Genomic DNA, 17,950 nt, shown 5'->3' on the forward strand with positions numbered 1-17,950 from the left:
CTTGATGGGAGAGTGAGTGTAAGCACTCACTCCACAGGAGCAGGTGGGATGGGTGGTGTTGGTATGGTCGTCTTGGGGAAATGCAGTCTGCCACGGGGAGGCAGAGTATAAACAAATTCACCCACAAAAGTGTGAGGGCACCGTGTGCCAACTGCACTGACTGCAAAGGGCAGAGAGCTATGGGGAGGGAATGATGGGGACGTATGTGGCACTGGCACTCGGGCCTGTGGGGAACCCTGCTAAGTGGGTGAAGAGTTACGGGAAATCATCCAGGTGGGGGAATGGGGTGAAGCCCTTGGCGGAAGACACGTAATTCAAGGGAACGAAAGAAAGTCTGTGTGGCTGCGGAGATAAGTGACGTCAGAGAGGTCAGCAGAGTCCTTGCTGGACCCCGGGAGCCACGTCGAGGACCCTACATAGGACTTTGAAGAGTGTTTCAAGTTCCTTGTCACTTGGCTCATGTTTTCACTGAGTCTCTGCGGTGGGAAGACTGCAGCAGAGGGTTGGGTCAGACGCAGCTGTGTTTGCAACCTGCCACTTGTGGGATTGCTTAAGCTTTGTCACCTCGGAGAGCCCAAGTTTCCTCACCTGTAAAGGGAGGATATGACAGGGCCTGACTCAAAGGGCTACCTGGCTGGCTGTGCTCAGGAGGCACCTGACATACAGTAAGTGCTAGTTGCTCTTGGTGGACCCCCCCAGGCAGAAGGAGGGAGGTGTGCACATCGGGAAACCACTAGGTTGTGAGGTGTCCAGGCTGGAGTGTGAGGCCCACTTTTGAGGGCAGTTCTGTTCCCTGGCCAGGCACGTGGCCCCGGGGCCGGGGGCACTATTCAAAATTGTTTGGCTTGGGCCTTCCCTGAGTGAGCTTCTAGCTGCTCCAGGCCGTCCCCAGGAGAACGTGGTTGGGGACTGGGGGAAAGGTGCCAGCAGCCCATTTTCTGGAAGTCCTTCCCAACCCCGGAAGCCTTGATGGAAAGAAATGAGCTCCCCGCCCGCTGACTGCTTCGTGGGACCTGGGGTGGTTGGCGGGTCAACTGTAGTGCAGGCCCAGGAGGTCACCATGTGGGAAACAAGAGGCAGCATGGAGATGGGGACCCCATCAGGTGGCCTCTGGGCTCTGCCTCCTGCTTGCTCACTCCGGTAAGGACCCGCGGGGGCCTCCAGGGCAGGATGTGGGACTGGCAGGACCGCCCCTGACTAGCCACAGCTGGGTCAAGGGAGTAGGGAAAGCCCATTCAGTCTCCAGGCCCTTAATGAGCAGCTGTTCGGGGTGGGCCTGGAAACCAGGTGACTCCAGAGAGCGCCCTCGGGGGACTGGCACCCTCAGAGCTGTCTGACCTCAGAGCTCCCACCTTCGGGCCGTGGGGGCTCCTGTAGGCCCCGGGCCTGGGGGAGGGGCGTGCTGCTTACCACAGACTGGTCGGTTCAATTCCTCCTCTGGCTTTGGGCCACCCCTCCGAGCCTCCGTTTTCTCACCTGCAAATGGAAAAATAACCCCATTTGCTCTTTTTGCCAATCACGAGGCTCAGAGGCTGTACGGCAGGAGAGCGCCTTGCCAAGAGCAAAGCCCTCCAGGCGTGGAAGCCTTCCTGTTGTCCAGGTCCCAACGGTGCTGACACAGCACAGGGGCCATGGGGGATGGGCCCATCGGGGAAGCCCCCATCCCCCCAAACTTCTTCCCTCTCTGGCTTCCTGAGGGTCAGGCTGGCCAGCTGTGTGACCCCATGGGACCCCAGATGATGAGGTCCCCACCTTTGCCCACCTGCCCTCTCCCGCCCCTTTCCACACAACCACCTTGCCTCCCCATTAGTAGACAGCGGCAGGGGAGGTGACAGTTCCTTAAAACAGATTTATACTCTTGGATGACTTTATGGGTTTTTGCCTTATAAAAACCCAAGAGTTGACATTCTGATTTATCTACTCCTGAGTCAACAGGATGTACCAGATTTAACGAGATCAAATGCATTGTAATGTTTGTGGTTCCAGTTGTGGATGAGATGAGCTATTATGGAAAGTGCTGCCAAGTAAATATGGCAAAAAAATAATAACAGGGGGATAATTTAAATATGTCTATTAAATTGTGTGTTAAGTAAAGTAGCACAAACGTGCTGAACGTAACTTATTATCTGGAGAGTTGGTGTAGTAGATAAAGCTGGAATTATGGCTCCCCCCACCCCCCAGAACATTTTTTTTTTTATTAAGGGAAGAGACTGTAAACTAGGAATTTCAGAGCCGGCGCTTGACGGTGTAACCATGGTTGTACTATGACTTATAATATTGAAGGCTCCAAGTGATATTTCTCATTTCTTTGCTTTCTATTTCTTGCTGTCGCTGTAGCAGCTGATCAGATTTCCTGAGATAAATATGCTGCCTGGCTTTTAATGGGATTTCTGTATTGCTGGGAGTTGGCGTGTTCTGATAATAAAAGAACCTAAAAATTGTACATCCCTTAATTGGTAAGAAGAGAGATGTTTTGATAGGTCACAAATGGAAACATTGATTTTTACTGCCTCCGCGCAGTTCCAAGCGGGGTGTCGTGCCACGTTCCCCTCCACGGAGGGTGGCCGCTTACTCTCCGATGAGCTGATTGGTGTTTGCCGGTTCTTGGTGCCGGGTGCTTGGCAGCGCAGGTCCTGTGCCGCCAGGAGAAATAGAGAGAGAGTCCTTATAACAGTATTTGTTTCTAACCTGAAATATTTATAGGACTGTGCCTTCCACTGTGAATCGAATGCACTCTTTGCTTCGTTTCTCTTTCTTGCTTTGTCAACCAGCCCTTGGAGTCTTACAGGTTGTGTACTGAAACCTTTTTTCTGTGACTGCAGTGTTATGTGTGACTCACACATGCACGCATACATGCATGCAAACACCTTTGCACATGCATCTATGTTTGCATCAGTATCTTTACACATCAGAGCGATTGTTCTCTTTAATTTAAACCACTGCTAGTTTCTGAATGAGTAGATCTGATTTCCAGGACAGACTGTGGGAAGGGACCACACACACTTCAATTTTCTAGTTGGAGTCTGTGCATTTTCATGGGTAAATTTAATCCACTGACATTTATTGGAATTGCTGAAGTATTCTGTGTGTGAGCACACCTTTTCTGCACTTTGGTTTACAAGTCTTGATGTGTCCTATTAATCTATCAGACTGAGGCTGTGCTCCACTTCCCTCCAGCTGTTCAGGGAAGGGCACTAGGCAGGAGCCAGCATGTCGAGTTAAACATCTGTAGGGTCCTGGGGACGTTGCATCCCATGGGCTGATGCCAGGTGCCTTACCTGTAAAATGAGGATAGCAAAGCTGTCCCACTCTGAAGGCAGGGGTGGGACCACGTGATCGCTTTTTGCTATATGGTGTGTGAGACTGTGCAATGGGTCTACCCGTAGGTAACTGTGGCAGAACATTACACAAATGCAAGCATCGTTATCAGACCATGAGCTCCCTTTTCTGTACAGATTGGCCACGTGTGTGCGCAGTGATACGCAGAGAGTAGGTATTGTATTTGAAAGAAGTTGGGTGAATGATTCGAAGGCTGGTTCTCACTGTCTAGGCTGATACCAGGGCATGAGGGAAGGCTCAGGTGCATTTGAAGCTCGCGATTTGATTAGCCAAGGTCCTGCAAACAGGTGTGCTTCCTGGATCCAGAATCAGGACATCTTTGCAAAGAACCTAGCCAACATCATCACCACATCTCGAGGTTTGTCGTGTGGAGGATGAAATTGGCTACAAGATCTCCCAGCTCTGAATTGCAAGGCTTTGGGGGAAATGAAAAGCATAGGTGTGTTAGGAACAGCTGCTGGGGGCTCTGGAGACGTGTGTAAGAGAATTGGTTTTTAGGAGCCAAAATGCTAAGGCATTTTCACCTCCCTGATGGGTCACAACCCCCGGCATCCTTGCACAGAGGGGAGATGACCGGAAATCCCCACAGAAGATTTGCACCAAGAATTAAAGACTCTAGTTGTGAATTATGGCACCACATGCTACAAAACACCCCCCTATATTAATATACTGAGAGGTGTCAAGAATAATGGATCCTGGGTGGTAGAGTAATTAAATGTATCTTAATAAATGCCGGGCAATTCTTTTCAAATCCTTTCTTTCCCAAGACCCTGTCAGCTGACATGACTGTATCCTTTCTGTTGGCAGGAGGCCTAGAAGGAGAGCCCGGGTGTGATCAGAAAAACAGCCGTGCACTGGAAGACAGGAACAGCGTGACAAGTCAAGAGGAGAGAAATGAGGACGATGAAGACATGGAGGACGAGTCAATTTACACCTGCGACCACTGTCAGCAGGACTTCGAGTCTCTGGCAGACCTGACGGACCACCGGGCCCACCGCTGTCCTGGAGGTAATGCTAAATAGCACCGGGATTCTGACAGGTGGTTATATGGATAATTGGACATAGCAACAGCTTGAAGCCTCAAGTGAGATTAAAGAATTAATAATGTAATTTTACAGTTAATGTCATTTTATTGTAGTATCTTGGGTACCCTGTATCCGCCTTTTAAATACAATTAAACATAAAAGCAACAGCTTTCCGGCAGGCAGGAATTCGGTGGGGGCACCATGTCCCTGCTCCCCTAGTCTGTACTCCGTACCACGTGGGCCGTAAGTGGACGGGTCTGTATCCCGGATTTCTGGAAGGCGTTTTGGGAACCCAGCAATTAAAAGGTTGTTAGTGCAAAGTTAAGCAGCTTAAGTGTGGAAAGCTGCGTGAAGGCGTGCGCGCTGAGGCAGGGTTTGTGATGGGACGGGGAGACTGTCACAGGCCAAGAAGAGCCTGTGCAAAAAAGGACCCACTTCCACTTCTGTGCTTGGCCTCCCTCTTCTCTGAGTGGCTGGGAACTGCTAGGCCTATTCTGTTTCCTCAGTGCCTCAGAGAAGGCGGGCAAGGCCACGGCTTTATAGGAGTGATTTAAGACTTCACGGGTTATGTGTGATTATGTGTCTGGGGTACTGGGGGTGCGGTGGGTGGGGGGGGATTAGGGAACAGGGGCATGTGCATTCCTTGGGGGAGTGGCAACCATGATGCAGAGGTCTGAGCAAGGAGTCTGAAACATCTGTGTTCTTTACACAGTTACCCCCAGATACCTCCTTCTATCGTGATTGTTGATGAAACTTTTTGAATGCTTGTTTGTGGACAGAGGACCTAAAATCCCAGACCTGTGTTCCAAAGGGGACTTGTCTCCTGTTTTGGGGGTGTAAATTTGCTGGTAGGAAGTAGGTTGGTATACAAAGCTCTCACTTCCCTTACCTTTCATACCATCGTGGAAGTTTGAAAGCCCAGTGTTTGGGGGAACTGCTATGACTTTCCCTCTAGTGATGTTCGTACCTGCACAGCCCTGGCTAGACCAAGTGCTTGTCAACCTCTGAAGGGAACAGATACCCCAAACAATGTGCCCAAGAGGACTCTTATAGACTTGAACTTCTTGGGGCTCACCAAGTCAACCCCCAGTCTTTTGGAATTTATGATATTTCAACCAGGGGCGGAGGCGATGGCTGACTTATAATCTTAGAATTCTGAGGCACTGAGAGGAAAAGGTGATTGTTCTACTAAGGTCATTTAGTTATTTTGGTGGCTGAGCCAGGACGTTTTCAGGACCCTGGGCTATGGACTCTGCCCTACTTGAGAAAATCATAGATGCTGGTGTATTTCTTCATTTAGCCAAGAACTGAGGTGGATGCTAAAACTATAACAGAATGAAATGTTGTCACTTAACTTTTAAAACAATCAATGACTTGATCTTCTAATTAAAAGCCATGCTTTTTATTTCCTAAATGTCTAGTTATTAGAGCAGGGCCCCTCAGGACCCCTGCTAAGTGTCACTTTGTTGAGTCTGCAGCTCTTGCTGTGGGGTCCCATCCCCAGCACTGTTACGGCTGACCCTCCCTCCAGTTCTCTTGAATCCAGGAGCTTTTTACATTTCCGGCCACATGTTTGAGAATGGTGGCATTTCTAGGTGGCGAAGAAAAATGTGAGACTTTGGGGGTGGCCTGTGCTGGAAATAAGAAGTGGTAGCTACTCGTGCGTCGGTCCCGAGCAGCTTTCTCTTCCCCGTGGCAGTTTCTTCTCTTGACAGCCTCAGACTTTGGCTGAAATCACGGCAGCCCGTTTGCAGGGTCTGCAGCCATCCTTACTGAGGTGGTGGTATGCACCAATATTCCTACCTGCTTCCTGACAGGACCCCACTGACGACCTCCGTGGGGACGTGGGGGCCAGGAATATCCCCCAAACCTGGAGCATTGGAAGGAAGTCAGAAATTCCTAGAAAGACTATGGGAAAGACCTGGTCTGAGAGCATCACTGAGAAATTCATTACCCCCCAGTAAAGGTGTGACCCAGTCTGGGAGTCTCCCAGACAAGGACGGAAGAGATACATGAGGAGTTATTTCCCCCACGTCAGAGGTTCTTAGGATTACCCAGTGACAGGATAAACTGCTGGGATAGCATGTGTATTATTCAAAATAGGTCCCTGCCTAGGACACCTCCACACCCTTCGAATGTGCACTGGTTTTCAAACCTGTTCTCAGAGGTGTCCGTGGGGCCATTGGGTGGATACATGGGACATACACCCTGGAGAGTGAAGTGGACACTCGACAGCCCAGCAAATACCATTTCAGAGAGGGTCGTGGTCTGCTGAGGCCGGATGTGCTCCGGGCACTCAGCAGATGTTTCTGAGGGAACAAATGAGTCCTGTTTAGAGGGAAGGTGGGCCCTCCCTGCTGTGGAGAATTTGGGGCCTGAGGGCAGTGACACCTGTCAATCCCATTGTCTGATTCTTGAAAATACCCTACAGAGGGCTGTCACCCCTGGAATGTGGAGGCAGCACCCCCACCCCACCCCCAAGCAGGGCCTGGTGAGCAATTTCAACCTAACCTCCAGCTTGTTTGAATGCTGAAGTTAAAAAAATAAGAGGAGGGGAATTTGTTCAAATAGCAACAGCAAAAACACCTGCTCCCTGTGGGTTAATTTCGCTGCTCACCCTTCGGCTGCCCCACCTTCCCGAGGACTGGGACCAAGGAGTGTGTCCCCAGGCCCTCTGGAAGGGCAGGCCCTCCCTTTCTGGCGAAGGTGAAATGCTGCTGCGTAAAAAGCTGGGTGGAAAGTTAATTACACCCTGGTTTGTTCAGCTGTGGCCAGAGTGACCTGTGGGCCCTAATTACAGGGCTGGGCTGCGTGGAGGCTGCACCTTGGCCAGCCTTATCCCTATCTGCCGGCTGGCCAGAGCTCGCCTTTGTGTGCTGGCTCAGGCCCTTTTCTTGCTCCAATTGTGTGGGTGGGGCCTTCCCTGCTGTACTGCGTGGGGCGTCCCTCGTACTGGTTCCATTTGGGCAAAACAGTGGGCATAGGCCAGCCGCTGGCTGTGTGCTGCCAAGAGCACAGGTGCAGGGCATGCGTGCCTTCGGCCCGTGGGAGCATGCCCAACACCTGGTTGTCAGCCGTTGTCTCACAGTGCAAAAGGCTTGGGGGCTCGAGCCCAATTAATACCCCCACAGGACGATCTTTCCTGCAGGCAGAGAGCATCCAGCTAGAAAACACCCAGCAAGAAAGGGCCCCACTTCCAGTAGCCACAGCATGTATGAAGACCAGGGAACCAAGCGAGGAAGTAATATCTAGATGTTTGTAGGGGACAAACAGAATCAACTACGGGAGTGGGGGTGGGGGGGCACAAAAGAGCCTTAGATAAATGAAAAGGCAGACCTTATTCTTGGGTGGAAAGATCTAATGTCGTAAATATGTCAGTGGCCCCTAACTTACCTGTTAACCTTAGCCAATGAAAGGGACGATGGGATTGATGCAGAAATGGACGCGCTGATTCGAAAGTTCCTCAGGAAGACTAACCATGCGAGGATAGAAGGAAAATTCCAAAGAAGAGGAATGATGGACAGGGCTGGTAACCAGGTCAGGTTTTAAAACATGTTCTGAAGCTGCGGAATTCTAAGTGGTGAGGGACAGACCAGGGGAATGGCGGAGACCAGACATGGACCCCGAATAGATGGAAATGTAGTGTAGGAGGAAAGTGTCACTGCAGGTCACTCAGTAATTGGGGTTGGGATGAAGAGGGCAACCATCCTGAAAAAAGGAAATTGGATTCCTTCCTCCTCTGAACACCAAACAAATCCCCAGTGGATCAGAAATCTAAACATAAAAAAGAAAACTTAAAAATACTAAAAGAAAACAAGTGAGTTTTAAAAAACATATAATAGTATCAGAGAGGGGAAGCCTTTTCTAAATATAACCCTAAACCCAGAAGCCATAAAACAAAAGACAAATATTCAACTACATAAAAACAAAACATTTCTGCATTGCCCAAACCACAATAAATCAAACCAAAGACACATATCACAGGCAAAAGATATTTCCCTTAATGTGTAAAGCGCTCCTACCGACACTAGGAAAATAACCAATAAATCAGCAGAATGCAGGGCGAAGGCCGGGCTGCCCAAGGCCAGCGCCCGCTTGGATTGGTTGGTTTTTAGGTATTTTGAACATATCCCATGTGCAAAGGACAGAAATGGAATCAGAAAAAGAAATACTAGTGGGATCGTAAACATTTAGAAAGATTCAGAAGTTCCTGTACATAATAAGAGACCTGTACATTTAAACCACAGGCAAGTACAATTTTTTTTACCTACCACGTTGGCAAAGATCAAAAGTTTGCCAGCCCATTCACTGGTGATGACGTGTGTCTTTGATGCCAGGACTACAGGTCTTGCTCTCTTCTCTTGTCCCCAGGGTCGCCTTCGCCTTGGCCTGTGGCTAGGTGCTAGGTACACGTTTATTGATCTTGTCCCTCTGTGAAGGACAGAGGTATCTGCAATAAGACAGACACTGGAGGTGCCGTGGATAAAGGGCTTTGAGGTATGAGATGGGCTCCGGGCATAGTAGGTCTTCAGTTAATGTGGAATCAGAAGGGGGAGTTAAGAGCGGGAAGAGATGGTTTATTCATTCAACAAACATTTATTGCGCCTGGAGTCTGCATAGGGACCGTTCTGGGTGCTAGGGAGGGGGTACTGTTTATTTAGATGAAAAATAAGTCAGTGGAGAAGGCAATCTGTTCATAAAAGCGTTCTTTCACATGTAAGATGAAGCGTCATCAGCAGCTTTTCCATAGCCACCTTTCCTAGTGTCTTTAAAAGGTGTTTCAATGTATAGAGATGTCACCCCACACAACCGTCCTGGGAGATGCTGGCTGTGTGTGTTGGCCTGCTAGCACGCTGCTTTGGGAAGGGACACGATGGGCCAGGTGGTCTGCCTGGCCGGTGGCCCGTGTGAAACCGTCCCCGAAGTGCTGTGCCCTGCACTCTGAGTCCCCATCAGAAGGTGCCTGGGCAGCCGGCAGCCGCATGGGACTGTGGTTCCGTCTGGGCTTGGGCAGCTGTGCCCGGGCTCCCGGCGGTAACGTGGAGGGGAGTCGTCTGAAAAGATGCTGATGCTATGATTCCCCTCCTGTGAGTCTGCAGGTTTACAGAATGTGTCCCCTTGACTTGATTGTGTAGAGTGATGCTATTAGCACATTGTGGGACCTGCAGGCCTTTCCAAAATTGGACACCAAATGGACAGTTAGAAGGCGGGGCCAAGGTGGGAAGAATCCACCTGTCATTTGGTTTCCACCAGAGGAAATGTGTGCTGTGCATTCCTTGTGGTTTCTGATTGCTCTCCACCATGGAGGGGGGCTTTTGCTTCTTTCCCACCCAGTCAGCTTGACCACCTTGGTGGTTTTCTGAATCACTGCACCTTCTGGGTTCTTTTGTGTCTAAGGGTCGGCCAGCGTGGGCTCCAGGGGTGGTGCCTGATATCGGTGCTGCTTCTGCTGCAAACATCCCCCAGGACGAGCCTCAGTGGAGACGCTCTGGGGAGGGAGGGGCCTGGGCTGCCCCTCCCAGGCTGGGCCCTTGTTTCTGCACCTTTTCTGGAAGCAGCCAAAGCGTCTTTTGGCTTCCTGTGGTTGGACACCCAGCAGGGCCTCCAGGTCCTGGGAGGAAAAGACACACCCCCAGCTGGCCTTCAGGCTGGTTGCAGGTACATTCCTCGTGTGGTCTGGGTCCAGCCTGTTGGCATCCGTTTCAGCTCGGAAGTTGCAGAAGGCACATGTCACATCAGCAAGTATTATACCTATTATATGCCTGTGTGTGTGAGTGGGTGTGTGTAGGAGAGTTCTGTTAACAAGGAACGTATAACCTAGCTGGAGGAGGAAGTCACCATGACCCCTTTGGTTGCCGGGCACACAGCAGGTCCTCAGTTAATAACGTGCTATCTGCATAGAGACTCAATGCAAAATGACGAGAAGGAAAAAGTAGACTCACTGGCTAGAGGAACTGAGAAGGCTGGTTTCTAGTCCCTCCAGCCCTCGAAGGTCGTCTCCACAAACCTCATCAACACGCCTGCAGACGCAGAGGTGTCCCAGCACCTCCGGGCTTGCACCCTCCGAAGTCTTTCTGATTGTCAGGACAGAAGTCCTGAGGTTAACTCATGGTGGAGCAGCCATGACCGAGGCTCAACCCCCAAGGCAACACTGTCCAGAGGGGACAGACATGCGTATTAGCAAGGCTGAGGGTGGGGGGAGTTGGGCAACTCCATACAAACCCCTGAGAGTTGGAGAGGGGCTCCCCGGGATGGTGGCCAGGAAACACGATGTCTTCTTTAGGAGGAAGGAATCATGTGCAGGCAGATATAAGGAGCAAACTAGTTGCATCAAACGCCAGATTGTCAGGCATCGACTATGAAGTTCATTCACTTTGCTTTTGATAGAGTCTCATCATTGCATCTTAGAATTTTAGGGAAGCAGATTCCCCAAAGGTCATCTAGCTCAGTGGTTTGCAACCTTATTCTCAAACACAACCAGTGTATAAAGCAGATAACTGCAGAGCTCTCTGTTAAAGGGTTTGGAAGGTTCTGAGCTCCACCTATCACTCCCTCACCCCAACCCCAAACCTCCAGGAAGCCCCAGGGTATCTGAAAGCACTGACTGGGCAGGCTCTTCAGTGATGTGGGACCTGGCCAAGGTCACATGGGGAGGTGATGGCTGAGCTGGCATGCCCCTCACCCCCAGGGGTCATTTGATAATTCTTAGGAGGCAGGGCAGCCCCCGGGGTGGTCAGAGCACTGGTGCTGGCTTCTGGGCACCCACCTGTTCTCTGATGGGTGAGGCCTTTGCACAGCTCCTGCCTGGCCCAGTGGCTGTTTGTCGTGGAAGGTGGGGGGACCCTACATGAAGCCTGCCGTGGTTGAGTTCTCCAAACTCACCAACCTCACACCATTTAGACTGGACTTTTCTTTGTTTGCTTCTTGTGCAGGAGAGACTTTGACCTTGAATGCTTATAACATTGTGGAAGTTGTACCCCCATCTTGGGGGGGCCCACCTTCCCTCCCCCAAACCTCTACCTCTTGGTCCTTTGGGGGTGGAGCTCTTGAAAAGGGGCAGGTCATGCCCTGGTGACATCCCTCTGCTGCTGGGCCTCCGAGGCATCGTGTCCAGGCCTTGGGCAAGGCTGGAGAGAGGCTAGGTGACCACTGGGTGAGTCCTTGTAACTGAGGGCTCAGGTGCCCAGGTGGCATGGACAGGGCCTGTGAAGCCAGTCTGCTGTACTGCAGCTCTGCGTCCTGGTCCTGGGACAGCGCTGTTAGCAAGATGTTACATCCCCCGTCAGCTACTAAAATCTTAGTAAGGTTTTTCCTCTTCATTCTGTAGGTATTTCAGTAATAAGCGCCCCCCAACCCCCAAAATACACATGTATAGGACATGTGTATAACAATTAAGTTCATGAACTTGTTGCAACAATGTTGATAACCTTTTTTGATATCAAAGGGATTATTCATTATGAATTTGTACCAACTGGACAAACAGTTAACCAAGTTTACTATCTGGAAGTGCTGAAAAGGCTGCGTGAAAAAGTTAGACGACCTGAACTTTTCGCCAACAATTCATGGCTCTTGCATCACGACCATGCACCAGCTCACACGGCACTGTCTGTGAGGGAGTTTTTAGCCAGTAAACAAAAAACTGTATTGGAGCACCTTCCCTACTCACCTGATCTGGCCCCCAATGACTTCTTTCTTTACCCGAAGATAAAGGAAATATTGAAAGGAAGACATTTTGATGACATTCAGGACATCAAGGGTAATACGACAGCTCTGATGGCCATTCCAGAAAGAGTTCCAAAATTGCTTTGCAGGGTGGACTAGGTGCTGGCGTCGGTGCATAGCTTCCCAAGGGGTGTCCTTCGAAGGTGGCTGTAGTGATATTCAGCAGTGAGGTATGGAGTACTTTTTCTAGAATGAGTTCACGAACTTAATTGTCTGACCACGAAAACCTCACTGTCACTGAGCAAACTCAGGGCGAGTTACATGGAGTTTTGGTCAACAGCCACAGCTTTTTCTCTCCCATCAAGGCCTATAATTTCTTTCATCCGTGTCCCTTCTTACCTCCGTTAGATGGATAGGAAACACAGAGACCAAAGCCCCTTAGCCCTGTTGCTTTCCTTCTGGAGGTGCTGGTGCTATTTCCGGATCTTGTTGGGTGTAAAGATCTGAAAGTTGTGTTCCCTGAGAAATCAGTCTCGGTCACCTCCACTCGGAAGTTAGAAAAGGCTTTGAGACATGCCTGTAGGTGAAGATAGGAAAAGCCTCCAGCTGCATCCTGGCCTGATTTGGGGGTAAAAGTTAACGGGAGGAGAGTTGTTCTGCGAGAGTCCTTTATCATAGCTGACAACCATCGATAACCTCTTCCCATGTCCCCTAGTGCACAGCTCCAGGCCCCCCAAAGAACCAAGCAGACGGCCAGAGGAACAAATGTTCCTTAGAACCAGAGCATCGCCTGGCGTGGATTCATTCATTCATTCACAGAATACTTTTCCACGCACCTACTATGAGCTAGGAAGTGTTCTAGACATGGGGGATAGCGCAGTGAATGAAACAGATACCATTGTTGCCCTTCGGGAGCTTGCATTTTAGAACAGGGGGCCCCTCACTGACTTGGGCCAGGAGATTCTGAATGGACCTATCTGTAGTTATTTGGTTCTAGAGAACGGGTTGGTTCCCTCTGTGGCCTAGCTGCAGACTTGGTCAACCCTGCACGAGCAGTACGGAGGAGGGAGTGACACAAGTAGCCAGGTCACTGCCAAAATTGTTGGTGGACACCATGGCTGCGTCCGCCTCAGCTGGATGAGGGAGATAATTGCTCTGTTCCACGCGTTGCCAGAGAGACCACAGCGGGAGAGGGATTCAGGGGAAGACAGAAAGGGAGGCCTCAAAGGCATGCTTGCAAGTTGGGAAGTTAGGATTCTTGGTGGCCGGTGTCAGAAAATCAAACCCTAACGTGCTTATACCAAGCAGGGGAGCTAGTGGCTCATGGGAATAGAAATCGAGATGTAGGACTAGCTTTGGGTGCGACTGAGTCCAGGGACTCTGGTGAAAGCCTCAGGACCCAGTCTGCCTGCATCTCCTGGCCGCGAGGAGCTACGTTGGCTTTTGGCTCAGGCCGGGTCACGTGCTCCGCCTGGCAGACCCAGAGTGTTCCCCAGAGGAAACCAGGGTGCTGCTAGCAGAAGAAGGGCGCACAGATGGTGTGACAGAAGGAAGGAGCTTGGGTCATGTAACTTCCGGCAGCCAAGATCCCAGAGTAGGTGAGCCGACCTTAGGGATAGGCCGCAGCTTGGCCAGTCCCACCAGGTCAGCTGGTGTCCGTTCCTGTGATGGTGAACCAGTGGTTGACAGTTTTATTATCACCTCTGGATGAGGCTAACCAGTGGGAGCTCTACCCAAAGCAGTGGGAGAGTGGGGAGGAGACCCTGACCCCTCTCTCCATTAATCTTGCTGCTCCAACAGACAGAACCAGGACCAATTTCAGAAGCCACAGGGACGCCACATATAAGGAGCAACTTCCTGGTGGCGAGAGCCTTTTAAAAGCCTGGAGATGGACACATCAGACGGACGCAGGGGTGGGGGAGTGGGATGCAGAGATGGGGTCAAAGGGCTGGCAGCGGTCAACAGTTCAGGTTCTCTGAACCCCGAGATCCTGTGATTGGCATCCCTAAAATGACACCCTCACACAGAAAAATGAAAAACATCCCCAAACAAAAAGAGAAACCAACCCAATTTATCTCCCGCTGGCGGCTGGGCTGGGTGTGAGATTCAAGGAGTGCAGCCAGCAGGGGACCCGTCTTCCTCTCCCTGGCTGCACCGGCCTGGCCAGGCCTTACAGCTGGGGTGGGGCTTCATAAAGGCTGGGGGGATGGAGGGGTGTGCAACAGGCAAAGAGCAAGGAAATCTGAAATTTAACTCTGACACTGGTCTAAAATAAAGCGAAACGATTGGTTGAGTGTTTTGGCAGTGTTTTTAAACACTGTGTGTGCCAGCTCAGGGAAAAAACGTACAGGGGATTATAAAATGCTTCATTTTGTGTTAAACAGTTTTATTTTGGAGTTGACTGGCTAGAATTTGGCTGTAGGGTGGGGGGAGCATCTGGGAAGACTGAGGCTGTGAGGCAGCTGTGCAGGTGGCAGGATGGAGACTGGCTTGGGGGGTGGGCATGCACCCCCGGGCCCTGCCCCCACCCACCCACCACCTGGGACGCTGGAAGTGGTTGTGCATGTCAGTGACAGGCATGATGAGGTCACATCTGTCCCAGCGCATCTGACCCCTCTGAGGGCCGGTAGGGGCTGCGTGGTGAGGAAGTGGGAGGGAGGTGGCTGAGGGGCAGGCAGTGGGGGGCTGGGGAGGAGAGATGCCTGGCACCTGCCCGTGGCCTCCCAGGCCCTTCCCAGCACCTGTTGCCAGGGCAGCTCTACCTGACTGCCCCTCTCCCGCTGCACTTAGAACCAATGCACCCCACTGACCTGGTTCCCCTTTCTCCTAGTCGGCTCCCCCTCCTGAGCCTTGGACATATTTCCACCCCAGGGCCTTTGCACCTTCCCCCATCCACCTGGAGGCTGTTTCAGGTTTCAGTGGGATAGCGCCTTCACCTCCTGCTGCAATGTCACCTCCTGAAAGCGGCCCTCTTTGCCACCCCTGCCCCAGCTAAAGTTGTTCTCCTTCACTCTCTATCGGATCACCCCATTTGATTTCCTGCATGGCGGTTCTTGTTATTTCTAATTTCTTTTGCTTTGTTTTTCGATGATTGTCTTTGCTGTAGAAGGTGACCTTCTTGAGTGCACTGTCCTGCTCTGCCTTCTCATACCTGTGCTGTCTCTGGCCTGCCACATCGTCGTTGCTCAGGAGCTATTATTAAACGATCTGTTGGAAGTGACCTGGGTGTCGCCCTGGTCACTCCCTTGGCGGGCTGAGAACCAGCAATCCTTGTAGGCAGTCTCCATTGGTGTGGAGACTCCTCCTCGTCAGACGCCACCAAACCCTACCTCCCTCACACCTGCTTCTTGGGGGCGGGGAACAGAGACCACAGAACAGACTAGGGGTGCATCCTGCTTTTCCAGAGGACAGGGACACTGTGTTTGAGACCTTCAATTTTTTATTAAGTCCCTGCTCTGCGCCAGGCCCTGCCCTCAGGAAGCTTTTGTTTTAGGAGGCGACAGATGATAAAGAGGTGAGTCAGCCTGGGACGCTGTGCATGGGGCTAGATAAATCCAGCTGGGTCCTGCCCCCAGGAGCCCACTGTCACCCAGGGGAAAGAGACCCTAGGGTGTTGGGGTGGGATTTCAGGAGCACCCATGGGGTGGCAAGTAAGAGACCCGGAAGTGGCCTTTAGAAGGTACCATGTCGTGGGCTGGCACCCGGCTGACTGTTTTCCCTGTGGAAGGAGTGGCTGAGCTGCAGGGAGAAGTGCCACAGTCACGGACAGCCATACAGCCAGGCCACAGAGGGCAGGGGCTGGGGACTGGGTGGTGGGGGGAGTGAGTCATTAACAAGGCCCTGCCCTCTGCGGCCTCGCTGCTGGCCACCCCTGTTGTCACTGATTTCTCCATCTCTCGTTCTCACTGATGCTATATTTTACACTGCTTCCTCTATCATCTTTTTGTTACAGTCTTAACAAACAACTTGTCAACATATTTACTTAAAAATTGTTTAAAGGACACCCCCTTCGTCACGGTCCCAACAGAAAACAGATGGCATGCTCTAACACCGTAACTGAGCATTTAATGAAGAGCCCTTTGTAGAGGTGGACAGGGTGAGGGGAAGCCAGCAGGGACGGGGAGCATTTTGGGAACGTCCCAGTGACAATGGTGGTCCAGAACCTAACGGGGGTGCTGACCGGGCCCTGGAGAGAGCAGCTGCAGGAGAGGCACACTGCAGCCTGCGGCAAGCCAGGGAGCAGACCAGGAGAACACTTACCCTGCTCTGTCACCTCCTGGCCATCCCCGTCTCTGCTGGGACCACTGGCTGAACCGCACAGGACACCTGAGGCAGAAGACCCTGCTCGTCTGCCTCCCAGGGCACAGATCCGGGTAGAGAAAGTGGGTCTGGAGGGGCCGATGGCAAACGCCCTTTACATCACCGGCTGGCTTGGCCGCTGCTGGAAAGTCACATTTTGGAGACAGTCTCAATTTATAGAAGGGGAGGTTTTCTGTACAGATTTGTTTGGAGCCGTTCCGTTTTGCTTGGAGCTTGGGGCTGTGTCAGGTTGCTGTGCAGGTTTTGGCTTTGGTTTTCCCCCCCTTTTTCTGGGAGATGATGTGGGCTTGTGCTGTAATGCCACAGATTATAGGGTCGGAGAGCAGATTGGGCAGACGTGAGGCTTGGCCCCTGTCAGGTGTGGCTGTTCAAATCATGGTCTGAGCTGCCAAAACTTTACTGGCATAAACGGAGGACTGGATAGGTTACCCTTCCAATTAACGCCGTTTACTGCTTAACTACGAGAGAGATTGGCAAGGAAGCACCCTGTGGCCGTCACCTCCCTTGACAGTGTCATTTCATTTCCGGCTTCACTGGGGACAAAGGCAGGGGAGAAGTCAAGGAAAGCAGGAAGGTCAAGGGTGCTTCTGAGGAGCCTCTTTGTTCATTATGTATTTATATCGCTCGAGCTTTCCATTCGCTGGCTGCTCAGCCCGGAACCCCTAGAGGATAAGGCAAGGAAACCTGTGCTCCGAGCGCCAAAGCTATTTTTATTTGTGCGCAGGGCACGGTGACGCGGCTGCTGCAGGCCGAGGTTCAGCTCTCCCTGACACACAGAATTGGATATTAAGGCGGAATTAGAAGCTTGAGTCTGAGCAGGTCCCTTGTGAGCGGTGCGTTCGGCGTGGCATCATGACTTTCCAAACTGCTGTTGCAGACAGTGGCAAGGGTAGATGGCTGTGCCTTTTTGGGGGACAACCCCAGGCCCCCGAGTAGCCCTGATGCTTGTCTGTGAGTAGATTGTGAATTGTTTCCCCAAATCGAATTCTCTTTCCGTTGTTTCTTTTTTCCATGACACTTTCCCCACTGGATATTCCTAAGCGCGTCCTCCTCTTTACAAAGCTTTGCAGCATCCTGGCCACGCGGCCCCACCCTGACTCAGCACTGTGGAAAGTCCCTATTTCTCCTGTGACTCATGCCCTGGTCCAGTATTATTCCCACTGCTTTAAGTGAGAGATGGGTGAGGCTTTTGGTCATTCTTTATTTTAAAAAAAGTTAGATGTTGTTAGATATCACTAACACATCAGTGTATTCTGTTTGTCAGAATTTCAAAGACAGACTCATAGATGAGGCTAAAGTCTGCTTCATCCTGCCCCCTCCCTCGGGTTAATTGCGGTCATCTTGCATGCCTCAAGACCTCCTGCTACAAGTTTACATAATGCCGTGTTTCACAGATTCCAAGACACACTTTAACATCTCTGAAATCGAGATGGATCTTACAATTGGTGGCTTGTCATGGTTTAATTGATAGTGTTTTGTGTGTTCTTTTTTAGTGGTGCGTAATGGAGCAGTTTACAATCCACGGTATCTTAGAGTTGATGAAATACGGTGTAAGCGTATCCTTAGAAACAATGTCATATTGATTTTTGATTAAAAAATAAATG

General features: G+C 51.1%; 1 protein-coding gene across 3 annotated transcripts in view; it reads left to right on the forward strand.

Moving 5' to 3' along the window:
* ZNF423 (zinc finger protein 423) overlaps positions 1-17,950 on the forward strand; it is a 325,408-nt gene that overhangs the window by 124,795 nt on the left and 182,663 nt on the right. For all 3 annotated transcript variants that reach the window (XM_074314930.1, XM_074314928.1, XM_074314929.1), the window contains exon 3: positions 4,147-4,347. In XM_074314930.1, the coding sequence (XP_074171031.1) occupies positions 4,251-4,347 (97 nt within the window). In that variant the 5' untranslated portion in view covers positions 4,147-4,250. The remainder of the gene's footprint in view (positions 1-4,146; positions 4,348-17,950) is intronic.

This window comes from Rhinolophus sinicus, linkage group LG11 (genome assembly GCF_036562045.2).
Source record: "Rhinolophus sinicus isolate RSC01 linkage group LG11, ASM3656204v1, whole genome shotgun sequence".
Classification (NCBI taxonomy): domain Eukaryota; kingdom Metazoa; phylum Chordata; class Mammalia; order Chiroptera; family Rhinolophidae; genus Rhinolophus; species Rhinolophus sinicus.